Source organism: Phyllostomus discolor, chromosome 3 (genome assembly GCF_004126475.2).
Source record: "Phyllostomus discolor isolate MPI-MPIP mPhyDis1 chromosome 3, mPhyDis1.pri.v3, whole genome shotgun sequence".
In the NCBI taxonomy this organism is placed as follows: domain Eukaryota; kingdom Metazoa; phylum Chordata; class Mammalia; order Chiroptera; family Phyllostomidae; genus Phyllostomus; species Phyllostomus discolor.
Window position 1 is genome coordinate 9598270 of NC_040905.2, and position 22592 is coordinate 9620861.

The window sequence follows — 22592 nt, forward strand, 5'->3', positions numbered from 1 at the left end:
AGGCAGGGCCCCGGGGAGCTCCCTGCTGCTTGGAAATGGCTTGCGACAGCTCCCCTGAGCCCTGGAGGTTATTTGTGGAGAAGAAGGCACAGGAGAGAAGGGCAGAGACTTGGAACCCTGAGCCCCACTCTGATGGAGCAGCTCTGGCCTGCTGGCAGGTTCGTTCAGCCCCAGTCCTTGCCGTGAGAACACTTTGGAAGGAGGAGCTGGAGCTGTGACTAGGAGCTGGCCCGTGCCCAACCCCCTCCCCCACAAGACCGTGCTGCCAAGGACAGGGCACCCGAGGGAGCCCCAGAGCTCTGCCAAGCGCCCCTGAGTCCTTGGGCAGCTGCATCTGAAGGTCAGGGGCAGGGGAGGCAAGATCCCCACCAAGGGTCATGGCTGTGTCCTCCCCACGGTGGGACTCGGTCTTCCTGGCCAGCCTCTGTCTTCCCGAGTCAGACGGGCCATGCCCATCGGCTCTGGCCCTCTTCAAGGGAAGGTTGTTACTCAGAACATTCTTTGAACGTGAGGTTCAAGTGCGGTTGCTCGCAGGCCCGTCCCAGAAGCCCGGCCCTGCGCTGAGCTGGTCAGTCGCTTGGCTGCCTGGACACTGCCACCTGTAAGCTGCAGCCTCCCAAGGGCCCCTGTCAACCTCAGAGCCTTTACCTCACGGCCTCCCGAAGGCTGGCCTCTCCCTGCTGTGCGCAGGGTGTGCTCTGGAGATCCGGGGTGGACGTGTCCTTGAATGACCCTGCTCCGCGTCTTGGGCAATGCCTCTGCAGGAGGGGGCCGGAGCAGCCCCCCAGAGCCTGGAGTTGGGGTTCTGGTTCTGACCCTGTGCTGGCAGCCCTCTCCTCTGTGGGCTCCTTTGGGAGGGGGGAGGGGGGGTTCGTCCCAGAGGGAGTGCTCAGGGCAGGCACACCCTGCCCCACCGCGGGGGGGCCCCTGCGCCCCGCCCCTCCCAGGGTGCTGCTGGACTGGGCCGGCAGAAGGGGCAGGAAGGGAGCGGAGGGGCTCCTGCTGTGTGCGAGCCCCATCCTGAGGTCTCCACCGCCTTTCCACCGGGGCTGGGATTCTCCGCCTTCCTTGTCCCCTGTGCCCCTCAGGCTGCCTGCCCTGCCCCCACCCCCCCCAGGGCCCCCCTCCCAGGGAACAGCAGCCTCTGGGGCCAAGGGTTGGCTGTCAGAGCCTGAGAGGGGCTGCCAAGCCCCCCCGCCCCCCCCCCCCACCGACTCCCCATTCTTCTTCCTTTGGGAACTCTCAGTGCTAAAAACAAGCTTTCTGAGAACCGTATTTTTCTAGGTTAAAGGTGAAAAATGCAGTGTTTCCTCCAAGTGGAAAGCGCTGGCCTGCCAGCTCCGGGCACGTTTCCGAGCCCCTTCCTCCCACGCGGGGCGGGGGCGGAGGCGGGGCGGTGGGCGGGGGGAAGTGGGGAGGAAAGTGGCAGGGAAAGCGGCGCCTGTTTGTGTTGGAGCCGCCCCGCGGGCTGGAGCCCCGCCGGCTCCGGAAGCAAAGGCACACAGCGGGGGCGGGGAGCCAGGCCGCATTCAGCCCGGTGCCTGATTGCTCCTGGGGGGGGGCAGTAGGGGGGCGGCGAGGGGACTAGGGCTACCCGCAGCCCTGCCTGCCTGCCAGCCAGCGACCCCAGGGCCAGGTTTAGAGGAAGCAGGGCTTGTGAAGGTCTGTTTTAATAGGAAACACCGGAACAGCCCCTTCCCGCACCCGGCCCTCCAGCCATCCCTGCGTGGGACACATGGGAAGTGCTGGGGGCGGTGGTCCCAGACCCTGATGGTGGGCCGCAGCTCTTCTCGAACCCCTGCCTCTCGTGGATGCTCTTCCTGGGCAGGAGGAGGACGGATGGGCCTCCCAGTTCTCTGGCTGCCTGGCCCTCCCCAACCCCTCCCCTCCCCCGCACCCATACCCTCCCCCCCACCCCTCCCCTCCCCTCCACCCCTCCCCTCCACCCCTCCCCTCCCCTCCCCTCCCCTCTGCCAGTCCCCCTCCTGGGATCAACCACGAGGCCAAGGGGCAGACAATGGGTGGAGGGACAGGGAGCGGAGGGAGGTGGCAGAGGAGGGGGCGGAGGGCCGAATGCTGGGCCAGTCACTGAGGGCTTCACAGACCCCCGTCCCTAAGCCCAGCGGTCCCACAGAAGGACTGTGACACCACTTCTCCCAGCAGCACTTGACTCAGGTTCGCAGCACTCATGGCCCTGAGGTCTCACCCTCCCGGCATCCGTGCCCCTGGCCAGGGGGTGACGGACGGGGTCTGTCGTCTCATCTCTGGCACCCGCGGACTTGGACTACGAAGAGGTGGCGGAAGGGACAGGCGGCAGCCCCCACCCTCGGCTGCACGAGGCCTCCCGCCTTCCCTCCAGGGCTCTTCGCCTCCGCCCTGGTCAGGCTGAGGGCCTGCAGGCTCCCACGGGTCCCCCGAGGGGGCACGAGAGCCACCTGGACCTGACTCAGGTCACCTGGCCGCCTCAGGCCAGGCCGTCCCAGATCGGCCGGCCGACTGCCGCGCAGGGGAGGAGTCCAGCCGAGGTCAGCAGAGCTGCCCAGCTGGCCCCTCAAGGCATGCAAGCGGTGCACACACGTGTTCTGGGGTGCCACGGGGGCTGTGTGGGGCTGTTCGTCACGCAGCGTCACTGTAGGAAACAGACGCACTCAGAGGGAAAACCGGGCACCCTCAGGCCCGGCTCCGGCCATCTCCGCCCTCCCGCCTTCTGAACCCAGGGCTGACCCCTCAGCTTCAGGACATAGTTTTATCCTCACAACCACCTCTGCTGTGCAAAGTCACCCCACATCTCCCAGGTTTCGTCCACTGCCCGGGGTCAGAGAACCTTCCTCCTAGCTTGGGGGGGCAGGTAGTTCCTGACCCTGCTCTCCTAACCAGAGCCACCACCCATGTGATCAGCTCCTCCGGGGGCCCGCACCCTGCAGCCCTCACTCCCCCCCAGCAGGATCTGCGTTGCCCTGAGCCCGTCACCGTGTGGGCCCCCCTCCCCTTTCAGCCCCTCCCGCCCCCGCATCCCACCCAAGTCGCTGGTTCAGAGCCCTCCTCCGCCTCACACACGGCCGAGCCCCCAGCCCTGGGTCACTGCATGCTCCTCTGGACAACACTCGCACGGAACGACAGCTCATCTATAACGCAGCTCTGCTGGCTTCGGCTCAGCGGCACATTGTGCTACAGTCACAGAGATTTTTTGGTTGAAGGCAACTGATTCAAAGTGTGCTGTGAAAGCTTCCCTGCTGCATCTTGGGGGGCCCTGGCCCGAGCAGCCTCCCTCCATGGAGAAGGAACGAGGTGAGGGTGTTTGGGAGGCGGTACAACCCGCTTGCTACCTTGTGGTGTTTCCCCCACTGCACGCGCAAGGAGACATATGCAGGAGGGGATGAATTATTGTTACTGTTACAGTTTTTGCCACCATTACTCCTCGGGGAAGAAGGGTCCTGCTCATCAAAGGGTCCCCCAGAGAGGAGCCAGAGGCTGGAAGCACAACGTGAACACCTCTCGTTTATTTACTCATTTTGCAGAGTTCTCGCTGTGCTGTGCCCGCAGCTGCGCCCTGCACGAGGCCCCACGCCCGGGCCTTGGGAATGCGGCACGGACTGGAGTCGAGCCGGGACTGGAACCAGACCCAGGCTCCTGCGTGTGCTGGGTCATATTCATTTCCCCGCTCCTTGGGGTCAGTGTTCATCTGACCTTTCCCCCGGCAAGCCCTGCCGTGGGGGTCTGCCGGCGAGCCAGCGGTCACCAGCGTCACATGCGTGCATAGCAAAGGGACCGCTGATGGCCCTGCTGTCCACCCCCTGCACAGCCTTGGACACGAGAATGGTCTCAGCCTCCGTTTCTGGGCGAGGCCTCTGCAGGGGCCACCGGCACCTTCGCCGGTGAACCGAGGACCGAATAAATGAGCGTTAGCCTTCATCATCTCCTTCATCATCTCCTTTAACCGAGTCCACCACAGACAGTCCTCCCCGCTGGAAACAACAATGACAGTGCCCTTGTCCCCCACCCCCGCCCCCAGGAACACAGGTGCCTTTTAATCTGCTTCCCCATTGTTTGGGAAGCTTCCCGTTCGTTTCCTCCAGCCGTCGACATTTACCGAAGGATAGTGGTCAGCTCCCCAAGACAACGGCCACCCCAAGTGAGCTACCCCTTCCCCACCCACGGATACCACCAAGGGCCCCAACGGGCCTCCTCTGGGAGAACATTTTTAGGAACTGTGCAAAGAATTCAGGGCTGGCCACCCAAACTTGCAAAATTACGCTGTGTGGACACTCTGCGGCTATAAAAATATACACGTACAAAAGGACACTACAAAATCGGGGTGCCCACTGTCTTAGATTGACATCATAAAAAGCAGGGGTTTCTCACTAAGGGTAAACGTCAGGGGGCAGCTTATGGTTACGAGTCTACATGTAGTGTCCCCTCCCCCTGACTTCCCTGGAACAGTCAGAGCACGTTGAAACAGCCCGTGAGGAGTGGAAGGGGTTAATCCCAACAATTCATGGGCCAAGGTGAGAAATTCCAGGTTCAAGGTCACACAGTCATTCTGCTGTCAGTAAGCATCGTGAGTCAGGGAGGGAGAGGAGTATTTTAATACTGCCCTTTGGGTCTCTCTTTTCCCTCTTTGTCTAACGCATCATGAGTCACAGCACAGTCACTGAGCCACAGCTGACGGGTCCGGGGTGGCCGGGCGTGTGATCTCCGGCAGCCGCTGCACGGTCAATGGACAAAGTCCGCCTCTTCCTACACGGAAGATTCCGTCAGGTTTGGCCCACGGAGTGTCAGCAGGGAAGGCCACCAGGGACTCCTGCCTGGGTTCTAGTTTCTCAGCCGGGCACACTTTCCCCTCGACGAGAACAAACGCAGCCGGCCCCCGTGTCTCGGCGTGTACGGTGTCGGCAGCGGCTGGGGCCCCCTCGGGGGTTCTCAGGACAGGGCAAGGCCGGCTGGCGTTACTCGGCTCCGCAGGTGTTGATGTTCTTCCCGTCCACGGCGTCCCCCACCAGGGAGACGTGGTAGTCGGTGGACAGGGTGAGGTGAGAGACGCAGCCCACGAGTCCTCGCACGTACTGCCTGTTGGTGTGCAGGGCGATCTCCCTCATGCCACCTGCCGGGGAGCCAGAGGGAGACGGGGTGAGCCAAGGGGGCCCTGTCTCCTTAGGACACGCGAGTGCGCCTGCCGATCAAGGCGTCCCTTGGCTGACAGGTAAGCGAGGGCCCTGGGCCCCTCGAGCTGCTCTGCACACAGCGCCTGCTGTGTAACTATCCTTGAAGGAACCGGCTGACTGGACTCGGTTTGATACACAACCAGAGGCTATAAATAGCTACTTCCTGTGTGACTTCTGACCCAGTTGGCCACTTCAAACCAAAGAGTATCTGGTAAACCTTGCAATGCTGTATAATGTCCATGAAACGTAGTATGTAGTTAGAGGTAATGTCCCCTTAAACTGAATAAAAAACACTGATGTTGAATGCTTTCAGTTCAGTTCCCATTCAGAAAAGACACGGATGGAGACAACTTCTCATACTTACGTGTCTGCACCGGCCGGTTCCGAACTACTCACAGAAACACCACTCACGCTAATTCTGAAAGGGGCCAGAAAGCCAGCCCCTCCTGCCCAGAGGGAGCTATATTTAGCAGGTTCCTGTTCCACAAACAAGAGAAGCAGGGTTTTCCTGGTGGGTGGGCCCAAAGCACAGGAGCATCTAAGTGCTTCCTGCCCCCCGCCCCCCCCTACCCGGCCAGCCGTGAGTGAGTCAGCAGTTCAGAACCTGGGAGAACCAACTGCCCGGAGACCTTCCTACGTCCGAGTCTGTGTCTGACCCGGGGAGGCCGACCCGGAGGAGCGCCCGCACGGCCAGCGGAGCGACCCGAGAAGGCCGGGCGGCGCTGGGCTCCGGCCCCAGGTCACTCACCCACGTAGAGAGGCCCGTTGATGTTGAGCTGTCTCATGGTGCCCGGCGACTTGCCGGTCCTGGCCCCATAGTCGTCCGCCGTGATCTTTCCCGACGGGCCGTCCCTGGAAAAGCCACCCCCAGGTTTGGAGCCTCGTGCCATCGTCCAGTTCATTTCCACAGAAATGCACTCAAGTGCCGACTGTGCACCACCAGGCACTAGGCCGAATGGCAGAGCTGCAAGAATGGAACACACACACACCCATTCCCGGCCCCCCCCCCCCCCCCCCCCCGGAGCGTGCGGTCTGTGGAGGAACACACAACCGTGCAAGGACAAAGGACAACCCGGTGTCCCCGCTCTGTGGAGGAAGGAGGCCGGGACACCGTGGGATCACACAAGAGGCGGACAGAGGGGCACGGAAAGCTTCCCCAAGGACAGCCTGTCCCAGACCACTTTTGCAGGCTGGGTGGGTGGAGTGAAGGGGAAGGAGGGGGAGGCTAATGCCAACAGGAAGTCGCTGCGGAAACAGGGAGAAGACGAGGGGGCTGGCGCAGACCGAGCCCAGAGCACTCTGCGGGTGGGAGCAGCACGGAGGGAGAGGAAGCCAGCAGAGGGTGGTGGGAGGCACAGGGAGCTCAGTCAGCACGGGCCCTGAAGGCGAGAGGGAGCCGGAGGAGAGCGAGACCAGGGCAGCCGGCCTGGCGATGCATGGTGGCTTTGGATGGTGTTCCGAGCACAGTGGGCGTGGAGCCACTTTTGTAGGGGAAGGACGAAGAATGGCTTGGCAGGTTCTAAAGGACCCCAAGAGTCGCCCCCAAGTGGCTCTGAGGGCAGGGGAGTGGAGGTGCCCGCCTGTGGCAAGGGCTTTGCAGGTTTTGCAAGCCACTCAGCGCGTGGACCTTCCCCACAAAGGCACGCCAGTCAGCTTGTGTCACTGTGAGTATCAAATAAGGTTTGGGGCGGACAGTACCTGGCATCCTGAGGATGCTCTACAAGTGGGAATTTGGTTTCTCTTTTCTGCGAGGATTAGTGCCCGTGAGACCAGGATGGCTCAGGGCGAGAGAGTGTGCAGAGCGCAGAGCAGGGCTCCCCTGGGTGACGACTGCATCGGCTCCCCGCCCCTGCCTCCCTCCGAGTTGCCGTGGAGAACTAAGGTCTCCATCCGGCCCCAGCTCCTGCTTACACCCGTGGGACCCTCCCTTCCAAGCCTGCCTACCCCCGGGGAGCGCGGCTCACGGCAGCTGCTCGAGTCCCCCCCTCCATCCAGGTCCTTGTGTCCCTTCCTTCCGTCCCACCCTCACTGCGACCTCGGGCCCCACCAGGGGAGACGTCAGTGATTACGACAGCAAGAACCAGCTGTGCAAACCACCTTCATGGTGCCAAGGGCGATGTTCTGACATTTAAGTTTCTTCTGGTGGAACGTTCCCTGTTATCCCTCCAGAACAGCTGACACCTTAGCTGGGCAGGCTCCTCCGTGGGGTGCGAAGGTGAGAGCTTTGGTCTAAGCTCCTGCTCTTGCATCTGCCCACAAATGGTTGCGTAGCCTCGGGAAAGTCGCTTAACCTCCGGGTCCCTAGATGCCCAGGAAGTGCCCAGAATCCCCACTGAGTGCCCCTTGATGCACACAATCACGCCACAGTTTGGAGCATTTAAAAGTCTTCTCACAGCCCTGGCTGGCGTAGCTCAGTGGATTGAGCTCAGGCTGCAAACCAAAGTGTTGCAGGTTCGATTCCCAGTCAGGGCACATGCCTGGGTTGCAGGCCATGACCCCCAGCAACTGCACTTTGATGTTTCTCTCTCTCTCTATCTCCCTCCTTTCCCTCTCTAAAAATAAATAAATAAAATCTAAAAAAAAAAAGTCTTCTCACAAGGTCTGAAGGTCCTACCAACCTTCTCTACTTAAGAAAATTGAGAGCAGGGAGCTCGCAGGATGGGGGCTACGGAGACCAAGTGTGGTCCAGTATTTCCTTTCTCTGGGTGTTTCTGAGCCAGCCCTCTGCAAGATGAGCAGGAGAGAGAAGTAAGCAGCTCAGAGGCCTCAGAGTTTAATGCATCTGGGAGCTGGTTTGGACGATGAGCTTTTTAACTTGTATTCTAGAATACACTTTAGATCAAGCCTATACACACTCACTATTGAAAGACATTTCTTTCTTCAATAAGTCACAGTTGGGGCTTCATCTAAACCTCTGTCGCGAGGGCTTCCAGGCTACGTGGGCAGATGGTGGGCGCAGACCCGCCCCCTGTACCCTCACACTCCCTCTGGGGAGTCCACGGTGGGCGCAGGGGACAAGAGGCTCCTCCCACCGTAGCCTGGAACTGGGCGGAGTAGGAAACTGATGTGGGTGGCCCCATGTTTCCCAGGCCTCACTTTCGACTCCTCCCACTGCCCTCCCCAGAAGGGGTCGTGGTAACCGCTCAGGGAACCCAGATCAAAGACTCCGCCCAGCTCATCTCCAGGAACCTTCCTCGGCCACAGCGGGCCTGAGCTGTCCTCAGACAGCCGAGCTTGGGCCTGCTACCGTGGCTCTCAAAACACACAGTTAGACATGCGGACACAGGCAGCGAAACTATCATTTCAAGGGAGCGATCCGCCCGCAGTTAATCAGAGGTCCGGGCAGCGGCTCCACGGAGGGGAGACACACAGCTGGGGCAGGACACGCGCAGCTGTTAAGGCAGTGTGAGGTCAGAGGAAACGTGGGAAACTGCCGCGTGATGAAACTCGGAGCGTTCCTCAAGGCCCACGTGCCCCGGAGTCTCATCCCACCAGAGACACCCAATCTCAGGAAACAGCGAGGTCTCACTGAGTTCCAGCTGAGCCATCAGAACGCCATTGCTCCAGAAGGTCATGCTGAGGGAAGGTTTGGGAGTTCAGCCTCCCGGGCCTGTCCGTGTCCATGAGGGGCCCCGGGTGGGAGTCGGCGGCAGAAGGCCCTGGACGGCCGACCGGGTCAGGGGTACGGGGTGCAGGGCAAGGTGCGGGGAGGGCAGTGGGGCTGGGGGGACGCGAGAGCGCCTCCCACCTCTGCTGGGCTCCGGCTGGGGCCTGCGCCGAGGTGGGTACTCACCGAACAGCCTTGACCCGGTGCCACCGCCCGTCGTGGAAGGAGCCGTTCACCACGATGGACGCCACGCCGCTGCCCAGGTTGTAGCTACGGCGTCGGAGGAAAGGAGACAGAACAGAGTGAGGCACTGAAGCCCAGGCAGACGCGCACATGCCTTCACAAGCGACTCTCAGCACACAAGGGGTATGGAACTCAGAACGGACTCTCCTTAACGCAGCACAAAACGGTGTTACAAGTTAGGTTTCCGAGCGAGGCCAAGAGTGGTCAAAAAATGTTTTTTGTTTAATCGTGGCAACATCTACAGAACATCCTCATGTGTCCGGTTCAGTGGTATGAAACCTACTCGCAGCGCCGTGCGAGCAATCTCCAGAACTCTTTTTTTTTTTAAGAATTTTTTTTTTTTAGAGAGGGAAGGGAGAGAGATAGAGAGAAACATCAATGTGCGGTTGCTGGGGCCGTGGCCTGCAACCCAGGCATGTGCCCTGACTGGGAATTGAACCTGCGATGCTTTGGTTCACAGCCCGAGCTCAATCCACTGAGTTGCGCCAGCCAGGGCTCTCCAGAACTCTTTATCTCGCCCAACTGCAACTCTGCGCCCCTCGTAGGAGAACTCCTCATTCCCGCTCCCTCCTGCTCCCCGCAACCGCCATTCCACGTCGTGTCTCATGCACTGGACCACGTTGGGGACCTCAGAGAAGGGGAACCGTGCAGTGTTTGGCCCCTCGGTGCCTGGCTTGTCTCCCTGGGCATCACGTCCTCACGGCCATGTACAGAAGCACCGGGAACAAGAACGGCTTCATCATGTGTGACGTGCTACACCCTGCTCAATAGAGTCCAGCCAACGGTCGCATCCAGCCAGGACCTCGGCATGTGCCCTTCGTTGGATGTGGGGTCTTTGCAGACGTAATAAATTAAAACGAAGTCACGCTGGGTCGGGGCAGCCCTAACCCCTAGGTGACCCGGGTCCCCGTAAGAAAAGGCACTTGGGTCCTGACTGGTGTGGCTCAGTGGATTGAGCACCAGCCTGAGAACCAAAGAGTTGCTGGTTCGATTTCCAGTCAGGGCACATGCCTGGGTTGCAGGCCAGGTACCCAGTTCAGGGCACCCAAGAGGCAACTGCACACTGATGTTTGCACTTGGGACACAGAAGACGCACGGAGAAGAAAGCCACACGAAGGCGAAGACAGAGACTGCGGCCATGTGGCTACGAGCCAAGGCGTGCCCGGGACTGCGGGCGACCTCCAGAGCCTGGGAGAAGGCACAGACCCCCAGAGGCCCCCCCCCCCCCCCAGAGGAACCAGCCTGCCGACACCTGCGCGTCAGACTTGGAGCCCCCAGACCCGTGCAGGAGTAAATCTCCGCGGTTCTAAGCCACCCACTTTGTGATCGTTTGTCACGGCAGCCCTTGGTGAAGGATACACGTGCCTTTACGCTTTAAAAGCAAAATGAAACAAAACAGAACACTGCAGAGGAGGCTGAACGCCGAAGAGATGGAAAGAATTTGCCTGAGATCCCAGAGCTGTGTGTAGGGTGAACGTGGTGTCTTATCCGCCCCCCCCCCCCCCGCCCCCCACAGTTCACTCTGACCTCTGGTCTACTCAGCAGTTCTCTGTTTCCTGTTTCAGGCTCCAGACGGCCCAACGCCTTAAGGGTGTCAGCAGACACCCACACGTCGTTTACCAGAGAGAAATATCCCTTGTGGTCCAGTGCAGGACTAAGTCGTGAGGGAAGCGTGAGCATACGCCTCCATTGTTCTAATTTAACTCAATTCAGCAACTATTTAGTGAGTGACGACCCTAGGCCAGGCATCGGGCCGGCTGCCTGGACTGCCCCTTGGTAACAAACAGGATAAAACTTATGTAGTTGTGCTTTGGAAGGGCAGTGTGCTCCCGCTGGGACGACCCTTCCCTCGTCTGGTAAGGGGACGCGTCTCCCCTGCAGCCCACCGGCCAAGACACAGAGACGAGGGAACCCGGGCTCACTCCGCGCCCCTGCGGGCGGGCCGGCGGGCAGGCGGGCACTCAGCCTGAGAAAAGAGGGGCAGGGCGCACACCCGGCTCTCCCCAGGGACTTCGCCCCAGCCCGGCCCTCTCTGTCGTAGCACAGCTCAGAGCATGCACACGGCCCGTCGGCATCTCGCCAAGAACAGAACGTGGGTGACTCTGACCCGGAGACGCCCACTGTTTCCTCATGAGTTTTCCCACAGCCAGGGGCTCCTTGTAGGAAGCAGCCTGGAGGTGGAATTTTCAGATTTCATTCTTAGTGGCCAAGCGCTTGTCAAAGATAAAAGGAATGACTGTGAAGCAGGCCGAGAGCTGGCTGGCCGACCCACAGCTGAGTGACTGTGTGTGGATTAGACTCATCCGCCTGCATTCCCACTCTGCCAGTTATGAGCCTGTGACCCTGGGTCACGGGCTCATTCATCTCTCTGAGCCCAGGGTCCCTCGTCCGTGCGGTGGGGTGACTGCACCTCCCCCGGAGGATCAGAGGGAATGGTGAGCATCTGCAGCACCCCATGCGGCTCCCATACGGGGGGGCCGGCAGGTCCGGAGGAACCAGCGGAGAGGAGCACGTTGCCGCTGCGAGAGTTCAACACGGCGGGCCTCTCCTGGGAAGGTAGCCAGGTGCGAGGGTAACCCACCAGGCTGTACGTGTGGCACCGAGAAGCTCAGGAGCACCCAGAGTCCAGGGCAGAGGTGGCCCGGGCGCACCTGCAGGGACGCTGGACTGGAACGGGGTGGGACCCAGTGAAAGGAAACCCTCGCAGGTGTCTGGACACAGGAGGGCCTCTCCTCTCCTGTCCTCCAGTCTCCTCGTGCTCCTGTTTATGCAAAAGCCAGACGGTGCTCGGGGAGTCAGCCCGGAGTCCGGCCATCGGCACAACATGGGCACAGGGCACCTGGCTGGCATCTCCACGCCCCCCCCCCCAAGCTGACTGCAGACCCTCCATGACCTCCTGCTTCCCAGATACTCGGTGGTTCTTCCCCCTGGAATCTCTCTCTCTCTCTCTTTCCCTCTCTCCTTTAATCCTCACGGGAGGATGTGTGTATTGACTTTAGAGAGAGAGGAAGGGAGAGAGAGAGATGAGAGAGAAGGAACATCAATCGGTTGTCTTGCATGTGTGCCCAGACCAGGAATCCAATCCACAACCTTCTGGTGCACGGAGGACGGGCCAACCGACTGAGCCACCCAGCAGCCCTCCTTATCAGCACACGAAAGGGCTCTCTTTTACAGAACAGTGAAGGACCAGGAACAGTGGTTGTCTTTGATGGCCCAGGGCTTGAGGAAGCTTCCTGGGGTAGGAGAAATGTTCTGTATCTTACCCTGGGTGGGGGGTCCCCGGGTCTTTACACGTTTAAAAATCTATCCAACTGTGCACCTAACATTTGTGCGCTTCATGTAAGTTATAACTAATTTTTTAAAGATTTATTTATTTATTTATTTTTAGAGAGGGAAGGGAGGGAGAAAGAGAGAGAAACATCAATGTACGGTTGCTGGGGGCCGTGGCCTGCAACTCAGGCATGTGCCCTGACTGGGAATCGAACCTGCGATGCTTTGGTTCGCAGCCCGTGCTCAATCCACTAAGCTACGCCAGCCAGGGCTCATTGTTTTTAAAAAGCAAAAACTAAGAATGAATGAACAACTGAACACATGGGTGCACATCTGGTTTCGCTCTCAAGCCCTCGTGAACCCGGTCAGCACGAGTCGGTCCTCCCGATGCCAGTCGCCTGCTCAGGCCGGCGCCCACAGGGGGCCGCGGGGCTGAGCGCCGAGGTGAGGCCCCAGGACTCGCCACCGGGTGCAGCCTGGGGGAGACCGTCGGCCAGGTTGTAGCGCAGGGCCCCCTGCCCACTCAGATCTCTCCCCGTCCTTTCCCTGCTGCACAAACATGTCATCGAGGTCACGTGGAAAACGAGTGGGAAAGAGCGTGTCAGTCGAGTGGTTTCCACAAAACCGGCTCACCGGGTGTCACGCCCCACGTGTCACCCTACAACAACGCTGTGGAACAAAGCGAAAGCGGAAACCACACTCGTGTCTGAGCACTTGGATTCCTTTTCCTCCCCTTCATCGTGCACGACCGCCACAAACACTCCTGTCCGGAGCTCCATGGCTGCTCCTCACGCTCTGCTGGAGGGGCTCCGAGCACTGAGTCAGCGCAAGGACCAGCGTTTCAGGGAAGAGGAAAAGTCAAGGTGAAGTCGAGACTTTGTTTTGTCATTTTAGGGTTTCTATTGTTTCCTTGGGATCGGGGTCAAACACCAAAACCTCAAAAGTGGTTTCTCTGCCCAGTGAGACCAGCGCCCGCGCCGGGCCCCGCCGATGGAAGCTGCTGGAAGGCTGGGGCCGCTTCTCGTAAAAATAACGACAACAACAACAGTAGCCGCACTTTATGAAGCAGATAGGTCATGCTGACGTCCCTACCTATGTTACCGGTCCGAGGTAGGAGCTTCTAGCACATATCGAGGGCAGAAAACACACTTGATCAGGGGAAGCAATGGTGGCCGTCATTACCGCCAGCAACCAGAGGTGCCAGGCCCTGCACGGAGCCCCTTAGGCGAAGGAACTCCCTCAGCCCTCCCAGCCAGCCCTGTGCTTTCACGGGAGCACGGGTACCACGCCGCAGGTCCCATGGCCGTGGGAACCCCACCTGTCTGACTCGGAAGCCTTCGTTCGACCACACTAGACCCTGTTTCCCAGGGCGTGCTCCAGGAGGGATTCCCACCAGCTGCTCGTGCCCGAGGAGACCTGCTCCATTGGGTCTCTGCGTGTAGGCCCAGGAGGGCTCTCCCCCTGGAGCAAGCTCCCCGCTGGCCGGCTGGCTGAAGGCTGCCACTCTCCGACCACCCCCCGCCTGTGCCCTGAGCCCTCCCTGTGCCCAGCCTCCCGCAGAGCACCTGCACGCCTGCGTGTCCGAGGAAGGAGCACAGCAGCAAGCAGTGTGGGCCCAGCAAGCAGCTGTGGGCCCAGGCCTGGGGGCAGGCACGGCAGGACTCGGCTGTGCATCCAGAGCCCGCCCCGAGCTCCAGGCTCCCAAGAGAAACCTGGGGCCGATCGTCAGAAAACCGAGACAGACGCAGTGGCAGCATAACTGTGTCCGGATGGAGTGGCGTGTTGCTAGAAGGCGCCCAGGGGGTGTGGGAGGCCGGCCGGGCTGGTGGGAGGCCCCTGGGAGCTGCGCGGCAGCCCCGCTCGGGTCGAGTTTCCCCGCTCTGCGGGGCCGGTGGGGACGAACACGTTTTGGTTGGCGGTTTAGGGCGACCTTGGCCTCCCACCCCTGGCTGCGCTACTGTTTCAGTTCCCTTTTCTGGGCACAATCAAGCACTCGAGGCCTCGGTGAGGTTAACCACAGGAAAACCACAGGAAAATGGCTCCGCGGCAGCCAGCCTGCAACTGGGGTGTGAACGGCTTGGCGTCTGACCTTGGGGCAGGGGGCGGGGATGGGGAGCTTGGCTCCCATAGGCCGGCCTCCAGCCTCCAACCACACAGGTCTCTCCAAGCCCCAGAAGTCACAGGATCACACCGCTCAGCGTGCTCCGCTATTTAGGGGTGAGCGCGACGTTGGCTAAGTGACATTTCCTCTCGAGTGCTTTTTACTCAGACTGAACGGACATGCGTGACCCTGCGCTGGCTGCTCAGGAGCCCCAGGGCACGACCCACAGACGCCCGGAATTCAGTCCTCGTCCGCTCTGCGGTTCGGTTCCCGTGGCTTTGTCTACTTGAGTCCCAGTGAATCCCCCCTCCCAGGCCCCGGGCAGGGTGGGGGGGGGGGCAGTCATCACAGGAGAGAAAGCCCGAGGAGCCCCTGGCCCCTGGAGACTGAGCAGGGGCCTCGAACCCTGACGAGCATCCGAGTCGCCGAGAGAAGCGGCGACAACAAATGGCTGGCCCCTCCCCTGGTTCCTCTGGTGTGGGGCGGGGCCTGGGAATCGGCATTTCTGGCGTTCCCAGGCAACGTGATGCTGCCGGCCCTGGGGACCACACGTGGAGAACCACTGGTCCAGACGAGTCGTTTCCAACCTCCAGCGAGGAGGCACCAGCCCAATCTCCAGCTGAGGCTGTTTCCTATTACATAAGCAGCCGGGCCCTGCCGGGTGGGGGGAACCCCCCCCCACTACTCTGCTGAGCAGAAGCTGTCAGGGGACCCTTTTGCTATTTCCTAGCGACCCCTTTGAAAAATGTGAGAGCAGTCCAAACTCAGTTTAAAAGGCTGAGAGGCCCAGGCACTGCCTTGCCAGTATCACTCAAGAAGCATTTACAAAAACCCCGAGGCTGGGCTGAGCTATCGAGATACAAATCTGTGCTTCCTCTGCGGGAGCCTGGGAAGCAGGCCTCTGCTCCCCACGGCTGCACAGCCACGGGGCGGGGGGGGGGGGAGGGGCGCCCAGTGAGCACTTGGAGCCGGGCCTTCGATGTGCGGCCTCCAGCTCAGCCCGAGAGGGAGGGCACCACACCCACGGCCACGCTCAGCTCTCCCAAGTCCTCTGTCTCCTGCTTCCCGATGTGCCAGTGGGGGGCACGTGGCAGAAACCCAGTGCAGCTGGGGGGGGGGGGGGGTTTGAAAACCTGTCCTGCACGGCGTCAGCTAATTAACATTTTAGGCTTTGCCACCCAGTCCCTATTCACACCACGCGAGTGTGCCACTGCGGCAGGAAAGCTGTCACTGACAATATGCAAACGAACGAGTCAGGCAGGGTTCCAATAATACTTGGTTTACAGAAAGGGGTGGGGGGCCAGACCCGGCCCCCAGGCTGTGCCCGCTGACTGTCAGTTGGGTGCTAGAAAGAAAGGCCGGGAGCCTCAGATAAGCCTGGACCTTCAGGCACCGGGCACTCCAGCAGACCGCATGCTGGTTCGCTTTGGCAACCCTTCAGCGTGGGCCGCAAGGTGATGCTGAAGGCAGCTGGCAGTGAGGGGCCTTACCTGAACGTCAGGGCTCCGTCTCGGAGGCCCAGGGAAATGAAGTCACTGTTGGACAGGAGGCTGTCTCCCCGCCACAACAACAGGCCGTCTTTGGCAGTCGTCTTAAACCTCATGAACACGTTCGACCTGGATCCGGACACCCTGGGGGAAACACACCAGCGATCGCACCAAATTAACCGCTGCCCGCCAGCATCCATGCCCAAGTTTTGTCTGCCAGCCGGGGGAAGCCAGGCGTACGGACGAGCTGGCATTCCTGACGCTTGCCACCAGGAGGTTAGCGTCGGCGTCCTCACCCCAAGTCACAACATCTGGGGCACAAGGCCTGGGCTGCTCATGGGGCAGCAGCGTGTCCTGCCCCAGGTGGGGTGCAGCACCTCGAGAGCACTTGACGAGTCACAGATTGACCAGACTCTAGTCAAGTCCACAGTCCCGGCTGCACCCCAATACACACCCCGGTCCTCCTTTCTTGTCCTACGGCTGAAGGGTCCTTGGGAAAGGGCTCCCCATCCCCCAATGAGCAGTGGCTTTCTTCGTTTCCAAGAGGCTGAAGTTGGCAGCTTCTCTGGACTGTGACCGTGCTGTGGATGGCCAGCTCTGGTGGGGACTGTCCCAGAGGACAGAGGGGAGACTGGGCAGGAGGCAGAGTGAGAGGCGTGGTGGCAAAGGCCAGGCGGAGAGGAACGAGAAGCCGAGAGCAAAGGGGAGGAGCTGGAGCCAGTGCAGGCCCCGGCACACCCACTGCGGCTCCGAGTTCTCATCGGTTCTCAGGCGGAGCCTCGCTCAGAAGCCCGGTCTCACTGAGGTGGCCAGTGTCCCCTGTCCCCGGGTGAAGAGCAAGTATGAGGTCCTTATGTAAAAGGTAGTAGTAAGAGGAAATGGGACTTTAGTCCTGCTGCTGACATGGCACTATCGGGAAAGTCTTTATGCCCCGTCACTTGTACTGTCCCTCCGTCTGTCCCACGAAGCTGTAGATGCCTTTAGTAGTGAGCGTGCAGGGGGGCTTCTATCTAGGCTCCCCAGAGCCCGGCCCAGGCAGGAAGAGACCGAGGCTGCCCTGCCCTCCCGTGCTGCAGGGCCTCGGAGTGGTGAGGGGGCAGCAGGGTCCACGGCGGTGAGCCCTCCCCTGGGCCAGGTGCAGAGCAACCCAGCCACGGCCCTTGCCTTAGAGACCTGCTCTCCCCAGTCTTCTGTGTCAGGCTCTCTCCCTCCTCCCCCTGCCTGGGATACACGGATTGGTAGAAGCCAATCAGGATGGCTCTGCTTCTCTTGTAGTGAGTGGTTGGGGATGGCCATGTGACCCACTATTACCCAATGAGCTAGAGGAAAGGTATCAGGGAGATTCTAGGAAAGATCCCTTTCCTTCTAGAAAGAGTCACAGGAGGACAAAAGGTTTGTACTTCCAGGGGACGTTGCCCTGATGGATGTGCATCTAATGAGCATCTCGGGCAGAGCTGTCTCCTGCCCATGAAGGGCATGACCGCTGCAGAATGGGTTGGGGATGATAAGGCAAAAAGGCAGACCTGGGTCTTTGATGTTGCTGATGGTTCTCTGAACCAATCGAGCCAAGGTCCAGTCTATGTCTGGACGGTTTATTGTATGAAATAAAAAAGACCCTTCACGCTGAAGACACTTCAAGTTGGGTTTTCTGTGACTTGTAGCCAAAGACATCTAACTGAAACAGACCCTGAATGTGCACACATGTGTGCACGTGTGCACACACTGACATGCACACAAGGGCCACCCGAGTTGCTCTGGGTCTGGGGCCCCAGTGCCTCCGATTCCCACCAAACTACCTGGTGCCGCTCACTGAGCGTCCAGGGGGCTGAAGACCGGGGCCCCTTTCACTCCGTCCCGGCTTCCTGGGGACTGAATGCCCTTCCATCTTTGGAGAAAAGGACTGAGGGAAGAAGAGGGTCTCTCTTGGCTGGAAATCCGTTTTGCCTAAGGCCGCATGCCAAGGCCACCAAGATAAACACAGTGTGTGGGATTAGAGAGATGAAGCAGTGTCTGTCCGTCTGTCCGTCTGGTGCGTGTTGAGAGTTACCAGGGAAGTGTTTGTCTGGTGCCCCAGGAAAACGTCTCTCAACCACCCTTGTTCCTTGAAAGGCCACCAGCCTCCACCCTGAGAAGTGGGTACTTTTAGCTTAAAGCTTTGCCTTAAGAAACAGTCCACCTAAAGAGGAAGGAAAATTCTAGAACGGTGGTGCTGGTGGTGTTGCGGGGGATGGCAGACTACAAACTACAAAGAACTAGGGGAGGGGAAAAAGAGAGAGAAGAGGCAAAATGAAAGCACCAAAGACGAGCATCCCCGGGTTGAGGACCAGCCAAGGGCCACTCCCTGGTCACATGCACAGGCTCCTGCAAAGCGGGAGCCTGGACTCCAGCGAGGGGCTGACTGGAGGCTCGGCCACCGGGGGTTGACAGCCACGGTGGCAATGTGGCATCTGCCTGTATCCACATGAAGAGAGCCGAGGGCCCCCACTGAACTGGGCAGAGCCTGAGGAGGACAGGGGACCTTTGCTGCTGAAGATGCAAAGTAGGGCACGGACTCAGCGCTGTGTGTCAGGCTGTGGGGGTACCAGGTCCCTCCGGGCTGAGCTGCGGACCGTGGCCAAGAGCAGCGTGAGGCGAACTGCCCGGACTCCTCACCCTGTCTGCAAACCTGGGTACCTCCTCCGACAGGGTTTGGGTTGTTTGAAAGGCTGCCTTTCCCAAGTTGTTTTTTTTAAAGATTTTATTTATTTATTTTTAGAGAGGGGAGGGAGGGAGAAAGAGAGAGAGAAACATCAATGTGCGGTTGCTGGGGGCCATGGCCTGCAACCCAGGCATGTGCCCTGACTGGGAATCGAACCTGTGATGCTTTGGTTTGAAGCCTGAGCTCAATCCACTGAGCTACGCCAGCCAGGGACTGCCTTTCTCAAGTTTAATGTGTGCTGTTTGGTTCTGGTACGAATGTTCACGATGTGTGGTTGTGTCCCCCGAGGCCAAGGCTCAGCTGCCTCCTCTGAGGGTTAGCTTCTGGCTCAGGAAAGAAGGAAAAGTCTTGGGAACAACATTGAGAACCCTGCCCCCAGGGAAATAAGGCAGGCAGGTGAGCCTCTTACCTCTTGAGGATGTCCGGGTTGTCGTAGGTCAGGTAGCTGCGGCCGATGAACTGCGGAGTCTCGATGGTTTCCGTGATGGCTGAGACAGAGCAGAGACGGGGGTTACGTGGTCTGAGGCCCTGTGGACCCCAGCACTCAACCCTGTGGCCGGCAAATATCGAGAAGGCCAGCTCCTGGAATTAGGACATTTAACCAGCTAACTTGTCAGCTCCCTCCTCTCGGCCAGGTTTGGGGCTGCCTGGCCAGAGGGCCTGGAGTTGGCATCTCCCCGTTGACCCCTCCCTGGGGCTGGCTGCCCCTGGAAACGGCCTCAGCACTCCTGAGAAGGGCTTGCAAGGTGCTGAAACTTGGCCCGTGCCCAGCTATCCATGTAAGCCTAAGGGGCAGGCCGTGGGCCGTCTGGGGAGCCGCTGGGGGCAACCCTAGATGTCCTCCAAGGGAGGCAGAGGAAAGAACCCCCAGCAAAGTCCTCCAGGATGCCTGTGTTCAAAGCCGACCTGCCCCAGCACGCTTCCGGCCACAACGGCAAGAGACTGGCAGAGAACAAGAAACGAGGCGCGGACACCTTTCTACCAAGCCCTGTGCCCAGTGTCATATCCCACAAGGCCTTCCCCACGATCTCATGAAGCGGTGGGGAGTCTGCAGACGGGGAGGGGTGGACAGTCCCATTTCACAGGAGGGGAAAAGGATGCCCAGAGGTCACCAAGGACCTGCCCGCGATGACGCCGCTAAGGGAACAGGGACCAGCCTGGCTCCCGTGGGTCGTGTTCTCAGCCCACCGCCTGCTTCCCGGGACTTCGGAAGTGGGTTTCCTTCCTCTCGATTTGCCTTTGCCTTGAGCTCCTGAAAACCTTCCGTGCCCACCCCGTCTGCACACAGTTAGGTTCTGTCACTGGGTTTGGCATCAAGCAGTGGGGATAACTTAGGAGGTTTCAGCCAAAGAGATAACAGCCATATCATCCTTAGCAAAATACAGAAATGACACCTTAAAGAATTAAGGTGGAGTGAATCTCATTTTCAAAGAAATGTGCAAAACACGACAGAATAAGCCAGCTTCTGAAAGCAGTTCGAGCTTCACAAAAATATGTGGTTGGTGCAAAAAAGATATTGGATTTCTCTGCAAAAAAAAAAAAAAAAAAACCCTAAGGATTTTGCACTCAGGAAAGAACATATATCATTATTTGACAAATGAACACCCAGGAGAGTTTAAACATAACTTCTAACCTTTTTTTAAAAAAAAGACGGAGATACCAGCAAACCCTAAAACCCAGTAACGGGCTCCCAAGCGTAAGTTCCTGTGTTGACACGTCCCAAAATATTTTCATAAAAAGTAAAAATTTTAGAAAGGAAGGAAGACAAGAAAAGCAAAGGAAGAGGAAAACTCTTAAAGCAAGTCCTGAGAAACTGCTCTCTTGCTCCCTGAAGCCACACAGGCCCAGCTGGACCAGCGCCGAGGGCCCCGAGGGCCTGTCCCGGGCAGAGCGAGCAAAGGCTGTTGTCTGTGAACTCCTGGGCCGCACTGCTGGCCTCTCTCCCTTCTGGTGAAGGTGGGGAGGAGGGGGAGGAGAGAGAGGAGGAAAGAGTGGGATGCAAAAGAGAAAGACAGCGGAGAGCAGGGGCGGCAGGGGGCAAGCTAGAGTGGGGGGGGGAGAAAAGAAAATGGGGAGAAAGAAGAGGAGGAGGAGGCAGGTGGACGGGCGGCCCCTGGGGCAGGGACAGGGGGGACGGAAAAGGCTCGGTGCAGGGAGAATGGCCCAGAGTGGTGGGACAGAGGGGAGAGGTCCGGCAGGGAGGCCCAGAGGAGACACAAGGGTGCCAAACTGCGGAGCTACCAGGGGGCTCCTAGCTGAGGGCGGGGCAGGGGCGGGGGCTTGAATTTCTGGGTCTAGAGCCGAGAACCGAGGAGCTGCACACGGCCAAGGCGCCCCCTGGGTTTGATTCCGCCCCCAGGAGAGAGGCATAGGCGGGGCCTGTCCTTGCTATACTGACCAAGGACCTGGGCCCGTGGCAGACAACCACGGCCCCACTGGGCTCCTTGAAGGGGTCAGGAAGTGCTGGTCAGGCATGGGCTCTGCACACGGGGCCTAAAGGGGTCCGTGTGAGCCTGTCCCGCTGCCGGCCAAGCCCCCAGCTCAGGAGCTCCACGCTTCCCGAAGTCCAGCGGGGACTCGAGCACGTTCTCCCGGCAGCTGGCGCTTTTGGAGGGAGGATTCCCACCACCCCGGTGGGCGTGTCCGAGACCCACGCCGCTCACCCGGGTCGCCCTCTGCGTGCCTACCGCTGCCTGCACTTGCGCCCCCGCCTGGCCGGAACCTGCCCTGGCAGGAGCACCCCCGCACGTGCACAGCCCCTCACAGGGCGAGCTGTACTTACTGTTGAGACAGTAGTTCCCACACTCTGCCGTGTGCGAGCGTGAAACAGAACAGGGAAAGTCAGGATTTCACAGTCCTTGTAAAAACCCCAATTACACCGGTGGCGGATCAGGGGAAAGCAGCCCCGTTTCCTCGTAAAACCCTGCGGAGGGCCCGCCGGCCTCCCAGCCTCTGTCGCGGTGGGGGCGGGGCGGGGGGAAGGGGCGGTGGCGAACCGAGAGAGAGAGACGTGTGGAATACGTTGTCTGGCACCTCGGAGGCTCCCCCGACCTTGAACCGACAGTCCCTCGTTTATTCTAACCCCGGAGAAACGGTTCCTTGCTAAAGAGTTACTTACCTCGTCAATGATTATTACTTTTCTTGGCTCTGGGCTGTGTGTGCAAAAGGAGTGATAAGCCTGCCAGCGGCCTCTTCTGTGGAATGGAAAAGACCACCCTACTTCCCACCCCAGCCCCCCGAGCTCTGGTTCTTCTGCGATTAACAAAGGGCAGGGGAACCTTCCAGAAATGACACTGCTGTGCACAATACAGTGAACATACACTCATTGTGGTCAGTATATGTTCTGGTGGTTCTCTCCTAAGCCATCCGGGCTGGAAGTCACCAGCCAGCCCTCTCGGGCCCTTCGAGGTTTGTTTGAATATGCAGTACAAACGTGGCTCCAGTGAACCTAACGCCTTGTATCTATTTTTTTAACATGGTCTGTGATGCATTGGTTGAAATGTGTTTCTGTCACTTCCTCACATTGACACCTCAAAGCTGGCGCCATCCGATGACACGCGGACGAGAATACCCCAGCGACCAGGAGCCGCCAAGCTGGGCAAAGTCCACTTTCCACTTGAGGGACCTGGAATTCCCAGCAGGCTCTGCAGAGCTGAAGGGAGGGCGGGCTCTGTCCCGTTGTCACAGGGCGTGGCAACGGAAGGACCCGCGGGCGGGCGGGGGGGCCAGGAGGGGGTGGGGTGGTGGCCCAGCTTTCCCAACAACCAGGGCTCCCCTCTCTGACATCCTGGCGGACACAGTCCAGCCCCTGGGAGCACTTTCCCAGCGGGCAGCTCACTCACCCTCCCTGGTGCAGAAATCTTGTTACAAAGTAGGTTCTGTAGCCACCAGGTAAACAAACAAACAACAAACAAAAATCCCTCTCCACACTACCAGCCCCTGGCTATCTAAAGAGCAGCTGAGCACCCACAATTTCTCACTGTTTAATCCTACACCGCCCCAAGAAAAGAAACTCCTGCCAGCA

General features: G+C 59.6%; 1 protein-coding gene across 3 annotated transcripts in view; it reads right to left on the reverse strand.

Moving 5' to 3' along the window:
* Nucleotides 1-456: 456 nt before the first annotated feature.
* The window catches only part of EGFLAM (EGF like, fibronectin type III and laminin G domains), a 143482-nt gene continuing 121346 nt past the window's right edge, over nt 457-22592 (reverse strand). Inside the window, exons 19-25 of one of the 3 annotated variants that reach the window (XM_036020197.1) lie at nt 21351-21374; nt 18978-19056; nt 15874-16014; nt 8956-9039; nt 5911-6014; nt 4928-5101; nt 457-469 (exon numbers count right to left, since the gene is read on the reverse strand). In XM_036020197.1, coding sequence (XP_035876090.1) covers nt 4947-5101; nt 5911-6014; nt 8956-9039; nt 15874-16014; nt 18978-19056; nt 21351-21374 — 587 coding nt within the window. In that variant the 3' untranslated portion in view covers nt 457-469; nt 4928-4946. Of the gene's footprint in view, nt 470-3485; nt 5102-5910; nt 6015-8955; nt 9040-15873; nt 16015-18977; nt 19057-21350; nt 21375-22592 lie in introns of those variants that run through there. The other 2 variants (XM_036020199.1, XM_036020198.1) reach the window with 2 other exon arrangements.